Source organism: Ceratotherium simum, unplaced genomic scaffold, assembly GCF_057802395.1.
Source record: "Ceratotherium simum simum isolate JZ-2026a unplaced genomic scaffold, ASM5780239v1 HiC_scaffold_43, whole genome shotgun sequence".
Taxonomy (NCBI): Eukaryota; Metazoa; Chordata; class Mammalia; order Perissodactyla; family Rhinocerotidae; genus Ceratotherium; species Ceratotherium simum.
Window position 1 is genome coordinate 1,720,074 of NW_028261259.1, and position 25,228 is coordinate 1,745,301.

General features: G+C 39.6%; 1 protein-coding gene across 4 annotated transcripts in view; it reads right to left on the minus strand.

Moving 5' to 3' along the window:
- Positions 1–25,228, minus strand: part of LOC147911353 (centrosomal protein kizuna-like) — a 98,672-nt gene that overhangs the window by 59,379 nt on the left and 14,065 nt on the right. For all 4 annotated transcript variants that reach the window (XM_087428043.1, XM_087428044.1, XM_087428042.1 and 1 more), the window contains exons 11-12: positions 5,712–6,360; positions 5,000–5,315 (exon numbers count right to left, since the gene is read on the minus strand). In XM_087428043.1, the coding sequence (XP_087284169.1) occupies positions 5,000–5,315; positions 5,712–6,360 (965 nt within the window). The remainder of the gene's footprint in view (positions 1–4,999; positions 5,316–5,711; positions 6,361–25,228) is intronic.

The following is a 25,228-nucleotide window of genomic DNA, read 5'->3' on the forward strand; positions in this document are numbered from 1 at the left end:
ATAAAACTTAGAGCAGAAATCAATGAAATTGAAAATAGGCAAACAATAAAGAAAATCAAAAAACAAAAAGCTGGTTCTTTGGGAAAAAACCCAACAAAATGGATAAACCTCTAGCCAGGTTTATTAGTCTGCTCAGGTTGCCATAACAAAATATCACAAATTGGGTGATTTAGACAACAAAAATTTATGTTTTGCAATTCTAGAGGCAGGGAAGTCCAAGATCAAGGTGTCAGCTGATTTGGTTCCTAGTGAGACTTGCAGATGGCCACCTTCTCACTGTGTCCTCACATGGCAGAGAAAGAAAGCTCTGGTGTCTCTTCCTCTTCTTTTAAGAGATCAGCCCTATTGGATAACGGCTTCACCCTTATGATCTCATTTAATCTTTATCATCTCCTCATAGGCAATCTCATTTAAAGCTCAGGGTCCTCTTCCAAGTTCACTGGTTGTTGGCAGAATTCAGGTCCTCGTGGCTATAGGACTGAGGCCCTCAGCTCCCACAGGGCACATACCATCGTCTGCCACGTGGTCTTCGTCACAAGATGGCAAGTTTGCTTCTTCAGGTGAACAGGAGAGTATCTCAGCTGCTTTGAATCTGATTTCAGTAAGTGCCCAGTCCCTTTTAAAGGTTGATCTGTTTAGGTCTGGCCCACTCCGAACAATTCCTTTTTGATTACCTCAAAGTCAACTGATTTGGGGACTTTCATTATGTTTGCAAAATTCTTCATCTCTGTCACGTAACATAGCCTAATCACAGAAAGGAAATCCTTCAAACTCACGGTCCTGCCCGCACGCAAAGTGAGGGGATTATACAGAGTGTACATCAGGGGGCAGGAACCTCAGGGGCCATCTCAGAATTCTGCCCACCAGTGTATACAATTAATCCTGATGAAACTAATGATGTCAGATTAATTCTCCTAAATCAAGTTACTCACCATACCACTCTTCTCTTAAAATAACCTTCAATAGTTCTGGAAAACACAGGGAAGGAACTTTAAATTCTTTACCCTGATATTCAAGGTCTTTCTCAAACATGACTCAGGCAACATTTTAAACCTTTACTCCAACAAGCCCTGCTCAATGAGCCCTTAGTCACACGCTTTGCTCCGCCCTCCCATGCCCTTTGTGTTCTCTGTATCTGCATTCCTTCTTGCACTCTTCCTCCAGACCTCATTCACCCCTTTCCCTGCTCCTTCTTATTCAAGCCTTCACAGCCTTCAAGATGCTGCATCAACACCGGGATAAAACCTTTCCTGACCCTTCTGACTCACACTGAGGTTATCTTCATTTGAATTTGTCCTCAAGTACTGTGGTGGATTGCAAAAAACAACCGTAATCTTCCCATTCCTGTGTGCAATCATTTGCAATGTGACTTTGCCACTCATCCCATCAAGAGGTGGATTATATTTTTTCACCTCTTGACTCTAGGCTGGGTCCTGTGACTTTCTTTAACCAATGGGACATGAGCAAACCTGACACAAGCAGACACTTTAAAGCATTTGTGCACTGGGGCTTGCCCTCTTGCTGTGCTGGGAACCCTGCTACCATCACCAGGTGACTGAGCTTGGACTACTCTACTGGACGATGAGGGACACCTGGCCAAATAATTCTTGTAGCCCCAAATGACACTGGGCCAACCACCTGGCACCTGAAAAATAATAAATGTCTGGTGTTTTAGGTCATGGAGCTTTGTACCAATGTTTGCAGCAAACTACTCTTTAAGAATGAGATTCAAGGTCCTCCTTTTTAACAACATTGCTTTTACTCAGCTTCATTCTAGTATGCTTCCTTGTGAGAAATGTGAATTATAGCTTGCAATGAAGGAACTGTGCAGGAAGCACAAGCTGGTCTTCAATTATCTGGAAATATCCATGGGAGTGGGTCATGAACCTTCTCAAAGATGCTTTGCTTTTAAACAGAGAAGCAATCCATATGTCCATCAACAGATGAATGGATAAACAAAATGTGGTATATCCATATACTGGAATATTATTTAGCCTAAAAAGGAATGAAGTTCTGATACCTGCTACAACATGGATGAATCTTGAAAATGTTATGTGAATTGAAATAGACCAAAAGGACAAATATATAAGGGGGACAAAAAAGTTTTGGAAATACCAAAGTGGTGGTGGTTGTACAATATCATGAACATAATTAACGTCACTAAACTGTACACTTAAAAATGGCAAATTTTATGTTATATATATTTTAACACAGCATTTAAATATTAATAATATGCCAAAAACTCTTGAATTATACACTTTAAATGAGTGGATTGTATGGTACGTGAATTATATCTCAATAAAGCTGTTAAAAAGTTTTTTTAAATAAAACAAACAAAAAACAAGACAAAACACCACCAAAAGTCAGCCTTGATTTCACTTTTCTCCTCAGATGGAAACTACGCTGCATACCGCACATCTATTTCCCCCTTCACTGCCAGGAAGCTTAAGACCAAGTTTTATGTTCAAGGTCAGCAACTCAGCTGGCACATAGATGTGCTCAAACATAGTATCTATCATCATTCTCATCAAATCAGAGGTTCCGCTTTCCTGTTCAGATCCTTCTATGGGTCTTCCTTTGTCCCATCTCTTGATCTTTGTTAACTAAAATTCATTCAAGTGACTTTTCTCCAGGCCCCCAACAGACGCTAAAGTAAACTGAGATAATGAACCTTTGAGGTCATAGTATTAGCTCTGTAAATATGACACTACAGTCTCAGATGAATAATTACCCTCAGAGCAAAGGAGAAGAGTTCATGCTAAAGAGGAAATAAGAGAACGCAGCGCCTCAAAAGCGGTGAGGACGTCAGCAGGTTAACCAGGATCATTTAAACCACCTTCAACCTATTCCTGGGTAGTACTTTTTTTTTTTTTTAATTTTTATTTATTTATTTATTTTTTTCCCCCAAAGCCCCAGTAGACAGCTGCATGTCATAGATGCACATCCTTCTAGTTGCTGTACGTGGGACACGGCCTCAGCACGGCCCGAGAAGCGGTGCGTCAGTGTGCGCCTGGGATCCGAACCTGGGCCGCCAGCAGCGGAGCGCGCGCGCTTAACCGCTAAGCCACAGGGCCGGCCCCTGGGTAGTACTTTTACCACAGAAAATCAATGGGCTCAAATTTGGTAACAGACAGAAAACAACCATTGCTGACTGATCTTTCACTCTGGGACCATTCCATTAGGACAAACTATTCAAAAATTCCCCAAATGCCCATATTTTCTAATAAATTTTGGAGAACTATATCCCAAAATTCTAAGGAACTTGGCATTAAGATCATAGGAAAAAGTCAGTCATATAGGAGAAGGAGAGAGAGAACATTCTTAATTCTATACACATACCCAACTTTTTTCATCTCAGAAAAAGCCTGAGTCCTGGGTAAGTACGCTAGTCCCCCAGTTAATCCACCAAACTACTTACTTGTCCAATGAATTGCTATAAAAAGAAGCCTACAAATACGAAACCCAAAACAGATACATTCTATCTCTAGTAATAAAGTTTCTGATGATGTAGTATATAATACCTGTACCTCTTTGATGAGAGAAGTATTCTTACTAGAAAAATCCATTGGGGGGCCAGCCCGGTGGCACAAGCGGTTAAGTGCGTGCGCTCCGCTGCGGCGGCCCGGGGTTCGCTGCTTTGGATCCCGGGCGCGCACTGACGCACCACTTGTCAAGCCATGCTGTGGCGGCGTCCCATATAAAGTGGAGGAAGATGGCCATGGATGTTAGCCCAGGGCCAGTCTTCCTCAGCAAAAAGAGGAGGATTGGCAGATGTTAGCTCAGGGCCGATCTTCCTCACACACACACAAAAAAATCCATTTGGCTTGCCACTCTAATAAATCAAATTTCCCAATGACAGGAACCATGCTGGTTCTTCCATCCACAGTACAAGTACTTTGTACTTGGATGTGCTATTAATAAATATTTCTTGAACATCACTTTAAAGTCAATCAGACTATAAATTAAAATTTTCACCATAAGTAGATAATGAATGGTAAGAGGCAATCCATTAAAGGTGCAACGCTGCTCTAAAGGAGAACATATCCCCTCATATACAAGGATGCCCACTTGGCTTTCCACTGTTGCTGGGACTGTCGGAAAGAAAGAGTGACGGCATCACAGTGTAACAGAAAATTCTAGTGGTGGCATGTGGGTTGGGGAGGCAGGCTGTATGGAAGGTCTGCCCCAACGGCCTCCGTGTCATTCCTATGCCCCTAGCCTTGATTTCCTCATTTTTAAAAGGCGAGATCTACCTTAGTTTGTTACGTAGGTTCCTTCCACTCCTAAAAGAGATTTAATGCTATTAGAGTTATTTTTCATTGCAGAATTGGTTTTCAACAGTTTCCATGTTTTCTACACAATTCCACCTAGTACCTCCAATCAATAATAAAAAATTATACATGAGCTTTCATGAGTTGGATATTATAATAAGTGCTCAAAACATATAACACTGATGTTGTTCCTATTTAACATTAAAGATTCCAGTGTCCTCATATTCACATTCAGAAAAGGAAAGCTGGCTTAGATATACACTTAGAAGAACTTATTAACTCATATTTAATCGTATGGCAAAAATGACACCATGGCAAGGGATATTAGGATTAAGCAAATTAATTAGATACAGAGTTCCCAGCCTCTAAAGCTGGATTCCTAGTGAGTTTCACCGTCTGTCCCCTTCTGTGTTACCACAGCTTCAAATGATTTGTTTGCTTAAAAGGCTGGAGGGTAGGGGTGGGGGGAATGACTTATGAATTAACCAGGGATTGTCTGGATATAATTATAAACTGCAAATCACCATGATTTCAATGATATTCAGACTTTTAAAGCTATTTTATAAAAAAAGAAAAGAAAGCAAATTAGACCTTTGCTAAGAGATTATTTATGAGTAAGGAACTTACACATTCATGACTGAGTGTTCGACAATACATTCCCAGTGGAATGACCTCTAAAAATGTCTATAATTAAAAACAGAATAGTAAAAAAAAATTCAATGGCTTACTCTCTTGTTGGTGAGTTAGTGGAGGATTCCTTTTTTGAATCAGGAGAGCTTAGAGTTTGCAAAATACAATTATGTTTTTCGGTGGATAGGGCACCTCTTTCTTGCTCAGAGTGGATTAATTTTAAGGCCTCTATTCCATCTTCTCCCTTCATCTTGTCACTCGGATTTGGCTGTGGTTCTGGACTCTCTAAAATCAGATCATCTTCACTTACGGAAACTGTGAGGTCACTGCTGCTGCTCAGACTTTCCTCTTCCTGCTGTTGCTGCATTTTCCTGAAGGGCTTCTGTGCCTCGGGGTCCCCGTGAGGAGGATGATCTGTAAGAGGGGATATGAAGAGACTACTGATCACTAAGTGCAGGGAGAAGCGAGGTAAGACGTGCCACCTCACGGAGTGGGATTATTCATCAGTTAAAACATGTAGAAACAATCCATGATTAATTACAGTATTTAAAAACTCATTAAAAATATTTTATTAAATATATTAAAAATATAACGAGTTTAAAAATCAGAGAATTTGCTTGTAAGAATATTTCCACATACATATTTAAGAATTCATTAGACTGGAATTTGTTGGCAAAGTCACCACTGTACTTTGTTTTTTGACAAAAGATAAAATTAGAGAGTACACTTTGTTCTTACATAAGACCACTACCACCCAGAAAAACTAAATACCAACAAAAATCAGCAAACAATCTCAGCCTCTCACCCCACCTGAGAAACCTTCCTGAGCAGAATGCTTCTCTTGAGAACACTTACTTTCAGATGCACAGTATTCTGAGACTGATATCGGAGCGACTGGTAGTCTGGCACTGTCTTCCTTGACTTCAATATGTTCCCGTGTCAGTATTTCTCCCTCTGATCCCCCTGATCTGCTGGAACTGTCACACTTTAAATCAGTGGTTCTGCTCCCTGGACGTAATCTTTCCCATAACAGGGAATGGAGTTCAGCAGACTTTTTGCTTTCAGATAAATTACTCTTGCCGTGACGTGAGTTGCTTCCTATCTCCAAGCAATGAGTCTGTTCCTCCTCAGACAATGGGCTGGCTGTGACTGGGGTTTTCTCACCAATCTGAAGAGATGTGCTTCCATCTATTTTGTCAGACTTATTTAAGCACTGTGTGTCACTATTAGTGCGGACTACATAGCTATCTGTCACATCACTGCTCTGGGCTGTCTGTCGCTGTGAACGTGGGTCAGGAATTGTTCTGAAGTTCTTCGTGGGTTGGGGAGATTTCTGCTCTGTACTAACATCTCCAGTGCTTGAGATGGCTGACATTTGGCGGCCCATAAAGATTGTTGCTGGTTGATACAATCCTCTTGACACAGCTGTCCCCAAGTTAATCCCTGCCTGCATTGCAACCTGCAGCACCAAAAGAGACGTGAGTTAAATGTATTGTGTATGAACAATTAGGTTGTTTAGGTTGTTTTCAGAAATGAAATGAGGTAAAGGAAGCATGACCACTGAAATCAACAGCTACCATGTTTATAAAACTCACGGCTTCCTACAAAATGAATGAACAAAAAACTGGTATAGTCCATACTCTTTAATTTTAAAAACAGTGTTGGTTCACAAAGCAAATATTGTCAAGGAACTATGGAATCTACATTTTTCAAAAAGAAATGCATACATTGCACAACTATGTGAATGTACTTAACGCCACTGAATTGTACACTTAAATGTGGTTAAAATGGTAAATTTTATGTTATGTATATTTTACCACAAGCAAAAAAAAAAAGCTGTGAGTTCTAGCCACTTTCCTCAGAGATGCTCAGATTTGATGGAGCTAGGAAGGTACCTGATGGAAAAAAAAAAAAGGGAGAGGGAGAGAGAGAGATGCATACAAAGGACTACCAGAGGTTTCAAAACTCTATTTCTGGTATTATGTGTAATATAAAAAACCCTCCAATAATCACATTCAAGATGGCATTAAAATATTCTGCATATGTGCAAACAGCCATAATTTCTAGTCAACCTCAAATAACAACAACAGTTTTTCCTGAACATCTTCAAATAATTTTAAATACATTTAAAGCAATTTAAATTTACTGGCATGTCTATCAGGAGAATGAACATTGTCTCTTCCTTGAAAAGAGAGAGGGGAGGGGAGAGGTGGAAAAAGAAACAGAAGCAATTGGTTCAGTGGCTTGATCAAGGACACACAGTGGGAAGCAGAACTGGAAGTAACAACCCTGAAGCCTTGAGGAATTTAAGTGTTTTTCTTCCAAAGAGACCAAAGCATCTCCACATATACAGTAGCATTTAGTTCACAGAGCCCTACAGAATAGATGGGGAGACGTATTTGCACCCCTTTTCTGCATATGGAAAAACTGAGGCCCAAATGTTCAGACAGAAAATGCCATAAACACAGCTGAAACAAAATCAGGTGTTGCTTCTCTTCAAATATACCATCTCTTCTATTCCAAAAAATAAAAGAAACAACTTTGATGTTAAAAACAAATGAACAGAGATGTCAGAGAAAATGGTAGAATAAGAACCTCTCAAAATTCTATGTTTCATAAAAGAAACAGTGACACTGGAAAACATCTTCGACACTGGAAAATAACTTAGAATTCCGGAGATGAACCACAGGCTTGCAGCAATCAGGGGAGCATTTACTCAAGAAAAACAACTGAATCTTGGTAGGAACAGTACACTTTATGGTGCTTTAACTTGTCCTATTCTCATTTCCCACTCTTCAGGTCTGCGGTAACTTTGAAAATCCACAGCCTGTAACCTAGCAGTCTAACAGCTACTGGAAGGAGTGGAAAAGAGATGGAATTCCTTCAACGCCCCATTCTCAGAGAACTGTCATTACATGACTTATCTGGTGGTTTCCTGGAAGGCTACACTCACAAGACTGTCTTTATTTGACTTGACTTGGAGCTCACACAGTGCAAAGAGCCTTCTCCTTGGGGGTATTTGTCAAAAATAATCAGAGACAGGGGCCGGCCCAGTGGCACAGGCGGTTAAGTGCACGCACTCTGCTGCGGCAGCCCAGGGTTTGCCGGTTCGGATCCCCGGCATGCACCGACGCACTGCTTGTCGAGCCATGCTGTGGCGGCATCCCATATAAAGTGGAGGAAGATGAGCACGGATGTTAGCTCAGGGCCAGTCTTCCTCAGAAAAAAGAGGAGGATTGGCATCAGATGTTAGCTCAGGGCTGATCTCCCTCACAAAAAAAAAAAAAAAAAAATCAGAGACAATTGTTTAACATCAAGGCTGTATATAAAAGTTGGGCAGTAGATAAGAGTTGGGCAAACAACAGGCTAACCAAAAACCTTAAAAGGAAAAGCTGGTTAACAAGATGTCCATAGGGGGCTTTAAAAGCTCCAACATACTCCTGGAAATCCAGATGGCCACCTGCACGCTCAGGCCTTGGGCACGCTCAGGAAAAGTCCTGAGAAGGGCCTAAGCTCTCACCTCAGGCTTACCCTGAGGCTCTGTGCAAGCACTTAGTAAAGGTCAAGGTGGAATTGTAAACTGCCTGGATGAGGGCTGAAGGTGTGCCCGAAGACACACTCAAAGCCCCTTGGCAAAGACTGTGAAACTTACTGGTTTTAGGCATTTCAAAAAACTCTGTCTAATCATTAGCTGATCACTAATAAGTGAATAGAACCTTCAGTGACCACACATCACAAAAAAATACTTTACATAATTAGTCCAGAAAGTCAGTAAACAAACAGCAACAACAAACTCTGAGAGGAAGAGAATCAGATGTTCAGAGTTGTCATATTTTATTATTTTCAAATATCCGAATTTTAACAAAAAATTATGAGACATGAACAAAAACAAGAAAATAAAGCCCATACACAGGAAAAAAAAAAAAGCAGTCAAAAGAAATTATCCCTGAGGAAGCCCAGATGTTGGACTTACTAGAAAAAGGCTTTAAATTAGCTATTTTAAATAAGTTCAAAGAACTAAGGGAAATCATGTCTAAAAAAATAAAGGAAAGTATGAGAACAATGTCCAAAAAGAGATTATCAATAAAGAGATAGAAATTATTAAAAAAAAAAAGAACCAAATAGAAATTCTGCAGTTGAAAAGTACAATCACCAGAATAAAAAATTCACTAGAAGGGTTCAGCAGCAGATATAAATAGGCAGAAGAAAGTATCAACAAACTTGAATATAAGTCAATTGAGATTATCAGACTGAGGAAAAGAAAGAAAAAAGAATGAAGGAAAATGAACAGAGAGAGATCTGTGGGACACCATCAAGCATACCAGCATAGGCACAATGAAAGTCCCAGAAGGAGAAGAGAAAGAAAAAGGTGCAGAAAGAAATTCTGAAGAAATAATGGCAAAAACTTCCCAAATTTGATGAAAAACATTAATCTACACTTTAAAGAAACTCAACAAAGTCCAAGTATGATAAACTCAGAGATCCTTACCTAGATACATCATAATCAAACTATTGAAAGCCAAAGAAAAAGAGAGAATCTTGAAAGTGAAAACAGAGGAGTGACTCCTCATATATAAGGGATCCTCAATAAGATTAGCAGTTGATGTTTCATCAGAAACCATGGAAGCCAGCAGGCAGAAGGATAACATACTCAAAGTGCTGAAAGAGAAATACTGTCAATCAAGAATTCTATATCTACCAAAACTTTCCTTCAAAAATGAAGGAGAAATTGAGGTATCCCTTGCTAAACAAAAACAGAGAAAATCTGTCATTACCATACCCGCCCTACAAGAAATACTACAGGGAATCCCTCAGGCTGAAATGAAAGGATACCACACAGTAACTCACATTCATAGTAAGAAATAAATAGCACTAGTAAGGGTAACTACAGTGGGAAATATGAAACAAAGCATAAATATATTTTTTGTTTGTAACTCTTCTTCTTCTCCTATATAATTTAAAAGACAAGTGCATCAAGCAGTAATTATAAATCTATGTTGATGAGTAGCATATAAGACATAAAGATATAGTTTGTATTACAATAACATCACAAAGGAGTGGGAAAAGAATGGAGCTATATAGGAGCACAGTTTTTGTATGCTATTTAAATTAAATTGGTATTAATCCAAACTAGATTATTATAAGCTAAGATATTAATTATGACAGCAGGGTACCCACAGCAAAATAAATGACAGAGATTTAAAATGGTATACCAGAAAATATATATTTAGTGCAAAAGAAGGCAGCATGGAGGATTAAAGGAACAAAAAAAGATATATAGAAAACAAAGAGCAAAATGGCAAATGCAAATCCTACTTTTTCGATAATGACATTAAGTTTAAATGGAATAAATACTACCATTAAGGTAAGAGACTGGTAGAATGGATAAAAAACATGATCCAACTATATGCTGTCTAAAGAGACTCATTTTAGATTCAAAGACACAAAGAGGTTCCAAGCAAAGAGACAGAAAAGGGTATATGAACAAAGCCTCACGGAAAAAATATACTATGCAAACAGTAACCAAAAGAAAGCTAGAGTGGCTATATTAATATCAGACAAAATAGACTTTAAGACACAAAATTGTTACTTGAGACAAAGGACATTTTATAATGATAAAAGGATCAGTTTATGACAAATTTATAACAATGAGAAACAGATATCTATACCTATATCTATATATCTACACATATCTTAACAACAAAGCCCTAAAATACCTGAAGCGAAAACTGAGAGAATTAAAAGGAGAAATAGACAATTCAACAATAGTAGTTGGAGACTTCAATACCCCACATTCAATAATGGATAGAACAACTGGATGGAAGATCAATAAGGAAACAGAGGTCTTGAACAACTATAAACCAATGAGACCCAATAGACATATACAGAAGACTCAACCCACCCAATAGCAGAATACATATTCTTCTCAACTGCACATGGAACATTCTATATGTTAGGCCATAAGTGAAGTCTCAATAAATTTAAAGGGATTGAAAGTATGAACTCTGCTGACAATAGAATGAAATTAGAAATCAATAAAGGAAGGAAATTTGGCAAATTCAAAAATATGTGGGAATTTAAAAACACACTCTTAAATAACTAATGGGTCAAAGAAAAACTCACAAGGGAAATTAGAAGATAGTTTGAGATGAATGAAAAGGAAAACACAACATACCAAAACCTATCAGAAGCAGTGCTTAGACTAGGGAAATTCATAGCTGTATGTGTCTATATCAAAAAAGAAGAAAGAACTCAAATCAGTAACCTAAACTTCCATGTTAAGAAATTAGAAAAAGAAGAGCAAATTAAATCCAAAGCAAGCAGAAGGAAGAAAATTATAAAGATTAGAGCAGAAATAAATGAATTAGAGAAGAGAAAAGCAATACAGAAAATCAACAAAACCAAAAGTTGATTCTTTGAAAAGATCAACAAATTGAGATACCTTTAGCTAGACTGACCAAAAAAAAAAAAATAGAGAGAAGATTTAAATTACTAAGTAAATCAGAAATGAAAATGGTTACCTACCTTACAGATATAAAAAATATTATAAAGGCATACTAAAAATAATTGTATGCCAACAAATTAGATAACCTAGATGAATTGGACAAACTCTTAGATGGACACACACTAACAAAACCTACTCAAGAAGAAATAGAAAATCTAAATAGGCTTATAACAAGTTAAGCAATTGAATTAGTAATCAAAAAACTTCCCCTAAAGAAAAGTCCAGGACTGAAGGCTTCACTGGTGAATTCTACCAGACATTTAAAGAATAATTAACACTAATCCTTCATCAACTCTTCCAAAAACAGGTGAGGAAGAAATACTTCTCAACTCATTCTATGAGGCCAGTCCCTAACACTGAAACTAGACAAAGATGTCACAAGAAAAGAAAATTACAGACCAATATTTCTTATGAATATAGATGTAAAAATTTTCAATAAAATACTAGCAAACCAAATTCAGCAACATATAAAAGGGATGATACACCATGATCAAGGAGGATTTATCCTAGCAATGCAAAGTCGGTTCAACATATGACAATCAAGTAATGTAATATACCATATTAATAGAATAAAAGACAATCCCTCTGAATAATTATCTCCATAGACACAGAAAAAGCATTTGACAAAATCCAACGTGTTCATGATAAGCAAAAAACACTCAACAAACTAGGAATAGAAGGGAACTCCCTCAACTTGATAAAATGCATCTAAGAAAAACCCACAGCTAACATCATAGTCAACGGTGAAAGATTGAAAGCTCTCTCCCTATGATTCAGATTAACACCAGAATGTCTGCTCTCATCACTTCTATTTAACACTGTACTGCAGATTCTAGCCAGGAAGTATGACAAGAAAAAGAAACGAAAGGCATCTAAACTGCAAAGGAAAAGTAGTCACGTGCTGAGTAATGATGTTTCAGTCGATGACGGACTGCACATATGACGGCAGTTCCAAAAGACTAGTACCGTACAGCCTAGGTGTGTCTACACCACCCAGATTTGTGTAAGTACACTCTCTGATGTTCGCACAACAGTGAACTTGCCTAACAATGCATTCCTCAAAACATATCCCCATCCTTAAGTGACGCATCACTGTAAATCTATCTCTATTTGAAGACAACGTGATCTTATATAAAGGACTCCACAAGGAACAAACAGAGCCAATAAACAAGTTCTGCAAGGTTGTAGGATACAAGATCAACATATAAATAGAAATAACGTACTTCTATACATTAGCAATAAACAACCTGAAATTGACATCAGAAAACAATTCCATTTACAATAGCATCAAAAAGAATAAAATACAACAGAATAAATTTAACAAAGAAGTGCAAGACAAATACACTGAAAACTATAAAACATTGAAGAAAGAAATTAAAGAAGACCTAAACAAATGGAAACACATTCCGTGTACAAGCAATGTAAGACTTAATATTGATAAGACAACAATACTCCTAAACAGATCTACAGAATCAAAGCTATCTCTATCAAAATCCCAGCTGGCATTTTTGCAGAAATTGACAAGCTGATACTAAAATTCATATGGAAATACAAGGGACCTAGAATAGCCAAAAAAATCTTCCAAAGAAGTGCAAAGTTGGAGGACTCACACTTCCCAATTTCAAAACTTACTACAAAACTAGAGTAATTCTAGTCTGTACTGGTATAAGGACAGACATACAGATGAATGAAACAGAACTGAGAGTCCAGAAATAAATCCATGCATCTAAGTCAATTGATTTTTAAGACATCATCTTTTTAGAGCAATTTTAGGTTCAAGGCTAGAAGGGGCTGGAATTGGTTATTTCCTTTTCTCCACATAGAAGCCTAGGGCCTTCTGGAGTTGGGTATTTCCCTTCCCCTAGATCAGTTAGGCTCTGGTTAAATAGCTTCTCCTGAGGGCAGATACTGCTAAGAACAGAATGCTCTAGTGCATTTCAAAAATAGTTCCTTTTCCCCATTCCTCTACCTGAATTATGAGGGAATTTTTCTCCGATGTTCACTGTGAGGACCTGTAAACTCACAAAAGAGGGGAGTCTCCCTATGACTAGTCCCCCTGGAGTTTTTAATCTCTTGAACCTATTTACACTGAGCCTCCAGCAATTTGTCAGTTACAGTTGCGGTTTCTCTCCCTCAGCACTGGTTATTGTAGAGGTTTCAGCTCTGTTCTGGTAAGTTGTGATTTCTCTATGCACCTGGCAGTCCCTCCAATTTTAGGAGTAGTGGACTGCCCTATGATCTCACTTCTCTGACAGACTGAAGAAGAGTTGCTGATTTTTTGGTTTGTTTGTGTTTTTACTTGTTAGGATGGAGTGGTGACTTCTAAGTTTCTTACTTGTTGGACTGGCAAAGAGACTATATTGCAATTTTAACAGCTGCATATTATCCTGTTCTATAGATGCACCATAATTTATTTAACCAGTCTCATTTTGATGGACCTTGGTTTGTTTCCCACCACCTACCACTGCAAACCATGCTGCAACAATATCCTTGAGTGTCTGTCTATCTGCAAACGTGACAATATGAGTGGGACAGCTTCCTAGAAATAAAATTGTTGGGTCAAGATTGCCTTCTAGGATATTGCAATTTCACCATCCAAAGAGGCCATTACGTCATTCCTAAGCGTTTTCCATTATACCATATGGTTTAATTAGCAAAATTATATTAATCAACATTCTGATTTATCAATATGAACAGTATTTGTGATACAATGTGTCTTCTATTCCTTTTGTAATTGAAAAGCTGATATCATAACAAAGACAAATTTTAAAACAGGCAAAAATCACCTATGACCAGTACCCTAATGTAACGACTGCTTTCACTCTTCCTGTTCTCAAATAGTTCTTTATGAAGACGGCTCCAGCGACGTGCTGCTGTGCCTGAGCCTCAGCTGGCTGCGCGTGAGGACGCAGAGCAGGCACACAACAGCGGCCATTCAGTGAAGACCTGAGGCACATCAGCGACCAGACTCGTGAGCCTGGAAGGCCTTGGATATTCCACTTTCAAGACCCATTTAGGGAGTGCTGATGAACCAATACCAGAGAAATTACTAACCCAGCTCAGGGAGCACACAGCAGTCCCTCCCTCTTTGTTGGTCTGTTAAAGGCCAAGACATAAAGCAAAGGTGTAGGCCTGTCTCAGAGGTGAGAAAGCCACCTGGGAGGGCCAAAGGAAGTGCCTTGAGTTACTCCTTGCAACCAGTAGTTCTCACACTCCTCTGACCCACTAAGAGAGGCAGAAGACTCCAGGCCCATTTGCACTGGACAAAGAATGCAGAGAGCCAAGAACGGGAGAGAAACAACAACAGTCTAAACGGTAACCAGTGCGATCAACAAAAGTAGCACAAAACCATGATTTAACTTACAGTAAACGCTTCCGTAACCACAGGAACTGAAAACAATGACCAATTCAAAAAAGCACTGTTAACAGTGGGTACTTCCTAAAAACAGGTGAAGTTACAATTCTCTGTGATACCAAGTAGTTATTAAGTGCCATTTTGCCAAGAATTCCAGACTTTTTAGAATATGGAACTCTGGGTCCTCAACAAACTCTAGTAATACACTAATTAATGAGAACATTATATTTTAGTGGCATGTAATAAATGAGGAGTTATAAAAAGATTACCCTTAATTATGCATAAAAATCAGTCTGGTGCATTATTCCCCCATAAGGATCAAAAGAGGCAACTTGTATTTGAGGATCTGCTGAGACCCAATAGGAATAAATAGAAAATTATTTAGGAGACTCAATAGGGAAAAAAGTTCTACTTTTTTGGAGGGGGAGAGGGGTAACTTTTTATTTTGATATAACTTCAAACTTACAGAAAAGTTGCAAGAATCATACAAGAAACTTCCCTAAAACTCTTTAGCTGGATTTAACAATTGTTTATGTTTTGCCCCATTTGTTTTATCATTCTCTCTCCTTCTACATACATGCATGTGAGTATGTTTATGTATATGCATACTATTTTTTCCTGAACCATTTGAAGGTAAGTTACAGACATCTTCCCTCTCTCCCCCTAAACAGTTCAGTATGTATTTCCAAATGTCCACAGGGACATTCTCTTTGATGAGCAGAGTTCAATGATTAAAATCAGGAAATTTTACATTGATACAATCTTATTTTTCATTCCACAGTTCACATTCAGATTTTGTCAATTGGCCCAATAATCTCCTTTGTAGCCAACTTTTTTCCAGGTTCAGGATCCAATCTAGGGTCATGTCTCTTAAATTTCTTTTAATCTGGAACAGCTCCTCAGTCTGTCTTTGTCATTCTTGACCTTGACATCTTTTTAAGAATATAGGCTGGCTACTTTGTAGACTGTCTCTCAATATGTGTTTGACTGATGTTTCCTCATGGTTACTTTCTGGTTATGCATTTTTGGCAGGAAGACCACAGAAGTGTGTTTCTAGTTTTCAAGTGACAAGAATAATACTTTCATAAAGTAAGTTTTTTTTTTTTCTTTTGTGAGGAAGATGGGCCCTGAGTTAACATCTGCCAATCCTCCTCTTTTTGCTGAGGAAGACTGGCCCTGGGCTAACGTCCATGCCCATCCTCCTCCACTTTATATGGGACGCCGCCACAGCATGGCTTGACAAGCGGTGGGTCGGTGTGCGCCCGGGGTCCGAACCAGCGAACCCTGGGCCACTGCAGCGGAGCGCGCGCACTTAACCGCTTGTGCCACCGGGCCAGCCCCGATAAACTAAGTTTATTGGGAGGGAAATTAACTTCCAATCTTTCTCCTATCAAACAAAATAGTTAGAAATATTCCCTTAAAAACTTGGCTTAAAAAAACAAAAAACAAGACTGACAACAATGTAATATCATTTTATACCCATTACATTAAATTCTTTAAAATTAAAACTATAACACTCAATCCTGGACTGGGTCCTGGAGCAGCAAAGAGGCAGTAATAGGAAACTGGTGAAATCTGAATAAAGTCTGGAGTTTAGTCGACAGTGATGCACCTCTGTGGGTTTCCTAGGTTTGACGAGTGTGGCACTATAATGTAAGAGGTCAACAACGGCGGACACTGAGCAAGGGCTTCAAGGGAAATCTTGATATTATCTTTGCAGCTTTTCTGCAAACCTGAAATTATTCTAGAATGAAAAGTTCACTTAAAAATTATAACCCCCAGTACTGATGAGTGATAGGGAAAATAGACGCTCTTGCATTCTTGGTAGCAGAAGAAACAGGCAGAATCCTCTTGGAAAAGAGTCAGACATAAGGGTCCTAAATATCCTTGTTGCCTTTGAGTCTATAATTCTACATGGAAACATTGTAAGGAAATAAACCTAACAGAGAAAAAAGCTACGTGGACAAACAAGTTCATTTGCAGCATTATTATAATCATGAAAAGCTGGAAGCGACCTATACGACAACAAAATAGGCAAGATTAGGAAGTCATAAAAATGAGGCAAACGAAGACTGTGTCACATCAAGGGAAATGCTTAAATATGGTAAATGAAAAAGAATTATATATTCAGTATGCTTATACCTATGTAAAGATCAATCTAAACACAGGAAAAAGAAATTACCCAAAATCTGTTTGTACAGGATTATGCCAGGAAAATGAACATTGCCTTCTTGGCTTTTTTTTCCCCAATTTAACAAATTTAACTTAATTTAAACTGTTAAAAACAGTTTTATTGAGACATAATTCACAGATCATACAATTCATACTAGAAGTATATAGTTCAGCAGTTTTTTAGTTTATTCACAAAGCTGTGCCACTATCACCACAATCAATTTTAGAACATTTTCATCATTCCAGAAAGAAACTCCATACCCTTTAGCAATCACTCCCCATCCTCCCCAACCTCCAGCCCTAGCAACCACTCACCTTCTGTCTCTAAAGATTTGCCTCTTCTGGACATTTCATATCAATGGAATTATACAATAGGTGTAATAGGTGGTCTTTTTTGAGTGGCTTTTTTCTTTTTCTTTTTTTTGGTGAGGAAGATCGGCCCTGAGCTAACATCTGTTGCCAATCTTCCTCTTTTTGCTGAGGAAGATTAGCCCTGAGTTAACATCAGTCCCCATCTTCCTCTGTTTTGTATATGGGATGCCACCATAGCATGGCTTGATGAGCAGTGCGTAGGTCTGTGCCTGGGATCCAAACCTGCGAACCCGGCGCCGCCAAAACAGAGCGCGTGTACTTAAGCGCTACACCACCGGGCCAGCCCCTGACTGGCTTTTTTCACTCAGCATAACGTTTTCAAGGTTTATCCACGCTGTAGCAGTTATAAGTACTTCCGTTTAACGGCCAAATAATATTCCATTGCATGGATATACCACATTTTGTTTATCCATTTGTCAGATGATGGACATTTGAGTTGTTTCCACTTTTTGGCTGTTATGAATACTGCTGCTTTGAAATTTGCACATAAGATTTTGTGTGCATATGTTTTTACCTCTCTTGAGTATATACCTAGGTGTGGAGTTGCTGGGTCATATGGTAACTATGTTGAACATTCTGAGAAACTGCCAAACTGTTTTCCAAAGTGGCTGTACCATTTTACATTCCCACCAGCAATAGTTTAAACTTTTATAACAAAAAATGTACAAGAAATCTGCAAAAATTAACTCCTGCTCACCATAAGGTAATGCTACATTTGAACGGGCTCAACATTCGCAAAGTAAAATATCGGCTCTAGTAAAATACAAGCTGGGCTTTTGCAGGTTGGCAGATTTCCCTCTTGCCGAGAACAGGCACAAAGACAGGTGTCTCTTTTCTTTTTTAAAATAGTCTGTCAGTTTGTTTGCGTAGCAACAGGAAATACGGTGGTCTTGAATCTTAAAATTCTGAACATAATTATGTGTCTTCTCAAAGCAGTTTCTGAACCAGGGAAGCTGAAGAGAGAATGTCGCGTTTCACATTATTGTTGACACTAGAATAATATTAGGAATTGACAGGTTTTTGAGAGACAGATGTTATTGCCGAAAGAAGGACCGTGTATCAGAATTTAAGGATCTGACATAATGATCAACTTTTTTACGCCTTCCTATTACTTTCTGTAGTTGAGTGCTTGAGGTAAATCTATAATCAAAGATTTTAGTTCAGTTCTTCCTTTTCCTGTCACAGTTACCCATCTGCAATTTCTTAAAAAATATTGAGAGTTGGGGAAAGTGATAGCAAAGCAAACAAACACAACTGAAAATACTTATTAAGGAACAGAGGGTAACTTCTTCAATCAGGCATTCCTCTTTGCTGGAGGAAAAGAGGGGACATACATAAGGAGATATCAGCAAGTTTAGAATTATTGTAATGATGTCTCGGTTAATAATTACTAACCGGAATTTTCAAAGCAAGAGGATCTTGACCACTACTGTACTTTGAAAAAATATTTGTTATACTTCGTTTTACAATATGCTGAGGAAATTTTAATTTTTTCTTAATATATTTTTTCCCTAGACAAGGGAATTGGGAAGCATCAAGGTGAATGTAGAATGGAAACAGAGCTGTCAGACTAAATTTTCAGCTTTTCACACAGTATAATTATCACTTTTTAGTTTCCACATAAACAAGTCCTTAAATTACATTAAGAAGATTTCAAAAATATCCCTTAATAAAAACTTACATATAACAATCCTGAAGGAATTATTCTACTTTACCATGTGTTATAAACTGAATTGTGCTGGCCCCAAATTCTTATGTTGAAGCTCCAATCCCCAATGTGACAGGGCCTTTAGGGAGGTCATTAAGGTTAAATGAGGTCATAAGGGTGGAGCCCTAATCTGATAGGACTGGTGTCCTTAGAAGAGGAAGAGACAGCAGAGATCGCTCTCTCTCCACGCACAGGCACAGAGGAGAGGCCATATGAGGACACAGAGGAGGGTGGCCACATGCAACACAAGGAGAGAGGCCTCACCAGAAACCAACCCTGCTGGCACCGTGCTCTTGGACTTCCAGCCTCCAGAAGAGGGAGAAAATACATTTCTGTTGTTTAAGCCACCCAGTTTGTAGTATTTTCTTATGGCAGCCTGAGCCAACTAAGACACCACACCAATGTGATTTTTAACTGTTCTTTCCTTTTTGCCACTGTGATAGATTACAGACACAACCAAATTTTTTCAACTGAGGCTGCAAAGAGATGTCTCTGGCCATTAAATCCAATAGTCATTGGAACTATCTAAATTTTAAAATGGATCCATTAAATTTAGGCTTCAAAGGGTGTATTCTAAGTTATTTTGTAGGATAAATCACTATAAAATCAATATATTACGAGTTGTTACCACCAGGGGGCTTTACCTCCCATTTCTTTAATTCATAGCTAGCCTCTCTATCCCCATAGCTGGCCTCTCCACTATCCTAGATCAGCGGCAAGAAGCCAGGACCAAAGTATGGCTAACCTAGTGGCGAACAAAGATGGTGATGATGGTGACAGTGGTAAGAGTGGTGGTGACAAGATCAGTGAACATTTGTCAAGCACTTACCAGATGTCAAGCAGATATCTATTACCTTTTTTAATCTTCAAAACAACCATTATTATTATCCCCACTCTTACAAGATTTAGCAAGGTTGAACAATTTGCTCTCTGTCACAGGATTCAAACCCAGACACAAGCACTCCAGTGCCCATTTCTTATGCTACAATTCTCAAAACTGAATCATTTAAACTCAAATTGTGTTACTGAACCATAGCTTTTTTGAAAAAATAAATAAAAATCCCTAATAATGAATCTGAAGTCTATGTCTAATTTCTTACTAAATACAACCAGTACAAAACCAGATCTACTAAATAGACTCTAAATGGAACTTGTACCTGATAAATAAAACCAAGTCCCTGTAGGGTAAATGGGAAGAGTAGAAAAGCAGACAGAAGCTTCAGGAGAAATTCAGCATTCCTAAATTGTACCAGTAGGTGATTTTCAAAAAATGATGGAACATTTTTTGTTCAACATTTTCCTCAATACCTCTAGGCCAAAGCAACTGCCTTCATCAAAACAATACAAGTTAAGTCTTGGTTTCAAGTAAAGAACAGAAGCTTAACAAGTGTCTGAGAATATCAAGGCAACAGCTCATTCTTTTATAATACAATTTAATATGCCCTGTATCTGCTCGGAAATTCCCAAATAGGGTGACTCAGGATATGTCTCTTAGAGTTCCCTGTTCACTGAAGAAGTACCACAGATAGACAGAACACCAACTCCATTTTCTAATTCTGAGAGACCTGAGTAAAGATAAAAGCAACTCATACTCTACCACAATTAAAAAAGCAATCTCATCCACAGGCAGGCTCCTTTTTCCTAAAATGGATTAACCACCTGTCCATTCCTTCCTCATATATTTAATTTTTTTTCACTATATTAACATTATTAAATTAACTAGAGCTTCTATTCCTAGAGCATAGATTACCAAAAGTTGGATCGCTGGGATAAAGTATATATGGCTATTAACTGTGATGGTTATTGCTAGATTCCTTTCCAAAAAAAGTTCTAGGCACTAACGTTTTTTTCAGACTATATGAAGCAGGCTGTCCTTTTCTACTAATACAGTATTTCATAGAACATAAGAACACAAAGTTTGGAAAGTCTTCTAAAGAACAAGAAATCAATATTTGTTCTCCTGTGGAGGCTTCTGTAATCCCTTGTACTATCAAAAGGAGAAAAGAAACTCTTACTCACAAAATTTATCTGCCTCATGCAAAATCGACTTATGTTTCCTTTTCCCATTCTTGTTCACTTTTCCTCTCTTCCCCATCACTCCACTGTAAGATGTGCACCTATATGTATGAACGCAGCTTTCTCACTTGTAAGGGCCTTGACACCTAACACACTTGTCCCATAATTTCACCACAGAGAAGGCGAAAGGAATGATAGTTGGGTAGCCAAACATTTCCACAAAAGGTAAGACTTTATTGTTATTTTCTTTCTTGACTACGAGAGAAGCTAAATCCCTTAAAGAAAGGCTCCCTCTCATCATTTTCCTAAGTGAAATCTTTCTTCCAGTAACTGAAAAGTGAGTAGATATATTTATTAATTAAGGCTCTGAACCAGTCTGCTGAGATTTGCTCTTCTACCGACCAGTTGTGTGACCTGGGAACAAGTTACCTAACTTCTTTGGCCTCTGTTTCTTAATCTGTAAAATGGGTACAAAAATAGTTCTTACTTTGGAAGGTTGTTGCAATGAGAGTGTGTATATGTTTATGTTTGTGTGTATATTTATAAATATTTATATACACACATATATAAAGACCTTAGTACCTGAAACACAGTAAGACCAATGTAAGTGTTAGCTGTAAATCTGAGCCACATTCCCCACTACCCACCGGGAAGGCACCCCTAAAAGGAAGCAGGATGTGGAGAGTTCAAACTTCATTTGCCCTCTAACTCCATGTGAAATGGGAGGCATGCACACCTGGCTCAAAGAGAACAGCTGTCTCCTCTCCCTCTTTGAAGTCAGCGGGCCATTCTCACTCACCAGGTGTAGCAGGGGAAGGGGCAGGGGGCCCTGCCCCACGGGAGCTCATGGTCTAGCGAGCCTGGAGAGAAGAGCAGTTACTACCCTCTCCTGAAAACAGGCCTGCAGATCTAGTTTTAGGGCCAGGACTTGAGAAACTGTTTGTGTATTCAGTTTAATTTCTAATTGTTTTCTGAATAGAAACACACATGAATTAAAAGCTATTAAGATAAAAGAGGTCCAGCTGAACACAGAGAGACTACCTTTCGACTTGTCATCGCTCTGGGTCAAATGAAGTCACATCTTTGAGGATGGCAGAGCTGAGGGGTCACCATCCCCATGAAGGCACAATGGCTTGGTATTAGAAACCTGGGCAACCACTCAGAGCCCCACATTAGGGAGATTCTTGTGCACTGTGTATAACTGAGCAGTGATTCAAGGGGACTGTTGGTGAAGGAAGCACTGTGGGCTAGCAAGGATAAGAAACTGAGGCTTATGCAGACAACTTTAAGTAAGAACCCAACTCCTTCACCCCCTTCCCCTACTGTTCTTTCCTGTAGCAAGTATGACAGGGCCAGGCCCATATCCCTGGGGCCCTCACCACCCCAGTACATGCCCACAGTGTCCTCCTACAAGCACCCATGCCTCCTGGCCGGAGCACTTCCCTCGCTGCTGTGCAGCTGCCAGAAGTGGAGCCAGGCACAACACTCAGTCAGTGACAGACAGGAGGGGAAGGGTAAACGCCTCCCTTTCCCACCCCCGTGTGCAATAACTCTGAGGCATGTTCTACAGTCTTCCAAGGTTCCGTAAGGGGACTGAGCTCCAGCTGCTCACAGAGGTAACCTACTCAGTCACACTCTTTATCGGCCCTGTCACTTTCCTCTCTCCTCTATCTGGGATTTTTGGGACCACCTCCTACAGAAACTACTTATACTCAAATCCTTGTCTCAGGATCTGCTTCCCGGCAATTCCAACCTAAGTCATTTCCTCTTTAAATATGGGCACTTCAGGATAGTCTTATGACTCCTTTCCCCTTGCCAGGATGTTTATTTTAACCAGGGGTCCCCTCCAGAACACGGGTCACTTCACCCCTTGGAGATAAGCCTGGGCTCTACAGTGGCTGCCTTGGTCTTATGAATACTACTCAGATCCTGGGAGCTGCAGGCTGTCCTCTCAGGATGGAACTCTTCCCACCGTGTAACGCTGGGGTGTCTTCGTCTGGTGCCTCTCCTGCCGTGGGGCTTCTTCCACTCACAGCTCCACCACCTCTCCTGACATGGCTCAAATCCACAGCCAAAGCCACTGCACACTAGGCACACACCTGTCTTCTTGCTTGAAGTTTTCTTCAGTGGAGCTTGAAGGTATTTCTCCTCTCCAAAAAAGCCAACTCAAATGGATGCTCCTTTTATTGGAAATGTGAGCAGTTTAGAGACGGGCACTCTGCTTTTCATGGCTCACCTGATTCGGCTGGAATATTACAGCACTAAGGGAGACCATTTCACTAGCTCCCAGAGTTAGATAAAAATGCAGAATCTAAATAAATAATTGAAATATTTCACATGATGTAGCTAGGATGTTTTTATCTGATCAGGAATTCCTCCCAACTTTTGAAGAGCCTTTCACCCATGCTCACTTATAAGGCAGTGCAGCAAGATGGCTAACAGTATGGCTGCTGAGGCCAAATGGTCAGGGTTTGATTTTTGCCTCTGCCTAGCTGTACAGTCTTAGACAAGTTAACTTACCCCTCTGAGCCTCCCTATAAAATGAGGATAACAACAGTATCTACCTCCAGGATTGCTGAGAAGATTAAACGAGTGGGCCCTCAATTCAATGACTGGCATGCTTATAAGAAGAGATGAGGACACAGAGACATGGAGGGAAAAAGATCACGTGAAAGACGTAGGCAGAGATTGGAGATCTGCTGCCACAAGACAGGGACGCAGGAACCACCAGGAGCTAGAAGAGGTGAGGGAGGATTCTCTGCTGTTGGTAAACTGTGTGTCAATTGTAGGCCTCTTCCTTTGTTCTCACTCAAACCATAAAACCTAACAGTACCTTGTCTTAAAAATTCTGATTATCATGTGGCTTATCATATGGCTGTCCTGAAGATCATGGACCGTGCCCGATGCCATCACTTAAATTTCTCAGGTCCACAGTTATCACCCCTGAACTCCTTCATTTTTCATTATAACTCACTGAAATCATAGTCTCCATCTAAGAATGAGTAAGGGATAATTTTAAATGTATGGGAGAGAAAACCCAGCTAAATTTAACTTAAAATAATTTAACAATATAAGAAGAAGGAAGAAAAGATTCGATGAGGGAAGAAATCAGCTCTTGGTAACGAGACTTGAGGAGCAGATTGTGTCCAGGCACAGAGATGCAGCATACAAATGAGGGGGCGGGTCGTGTCCTGACCGTCCCTGACGCCCACCCCTACTCTGCTCTCCTCCCAGGTGGACTCAGACCCTGTCAGCGGCTCCTACACTGTGACCTCGCTCAGCTCCGCTCCCCAGAACTCCAGGTCTGGCAGGTAAGAACCCCGTGTATACCCGGCTCCTCCTCCTGTTCCATAAAGGGTCCTGTGCCTGGATCCTGTTGGACCAGAGAGGGCCATTTGACACCCCATTGCTAGGACACTGGGGATTTGGAATATGCAGATTAGCTCACACTGAGGAATTAGAACACCCTGGTCCTAGGGAGGAGTCAGCCCCACACCAAAGCCGTGGGCTCTGGGAGGGAGCCATCACTGTGTTAAATCCAGAGGCCGTTGTCAGGAGGCACAAGGCACAGCTGTCCACCTCCACTCCCTCTCTGCCCTTCCGTTTCTCAGTCACTCTTTGACCCTCTGAAATAGGCTTCCTTCCCCATGACTGCTAAGACTGCTCTATCAAAGCTCTTCAAGAAAGTCCAGAAAATTCCAGGTCCTTCCAAAACCACCTCAGTCCTTTTCCTTCCTGACCCAGTGAGAGATCCCCCCATCTCACTTCTGTAACTTGACCCTTTTTGGTTAATTTCAGGTGTCAACTTGACAGAGCTAAGGGATGCCCAGAAAGCTAGTTAAGCATTATTTCTGGATGTTTTCATACGGCTGTTTGTGGAAGAGATTAGCATTCAATTCCATAGACTATGTAAAGAGGCCCACCCTCACCAGTCTGCGACCTGATACTACCACAAATACGCAGGCAAAAGATAAGTTCATCAAATACCATAAGAAACTACAGTAACAATTCAGAGCAGAAGGAAATGACAAATCTCCAGAAACCAACCTTGAAGTCACAGAAATTTACAATCTAAATGACAGAAAATTCAAAATAACTGTCATAAAGAAACTCACCAAGTTACAAGAATGTTCAGACAGTTCAATGAACTCAGGAATAAAATTAATGAGGAAAAGGAATACTTCATCAAAGAGACTGAA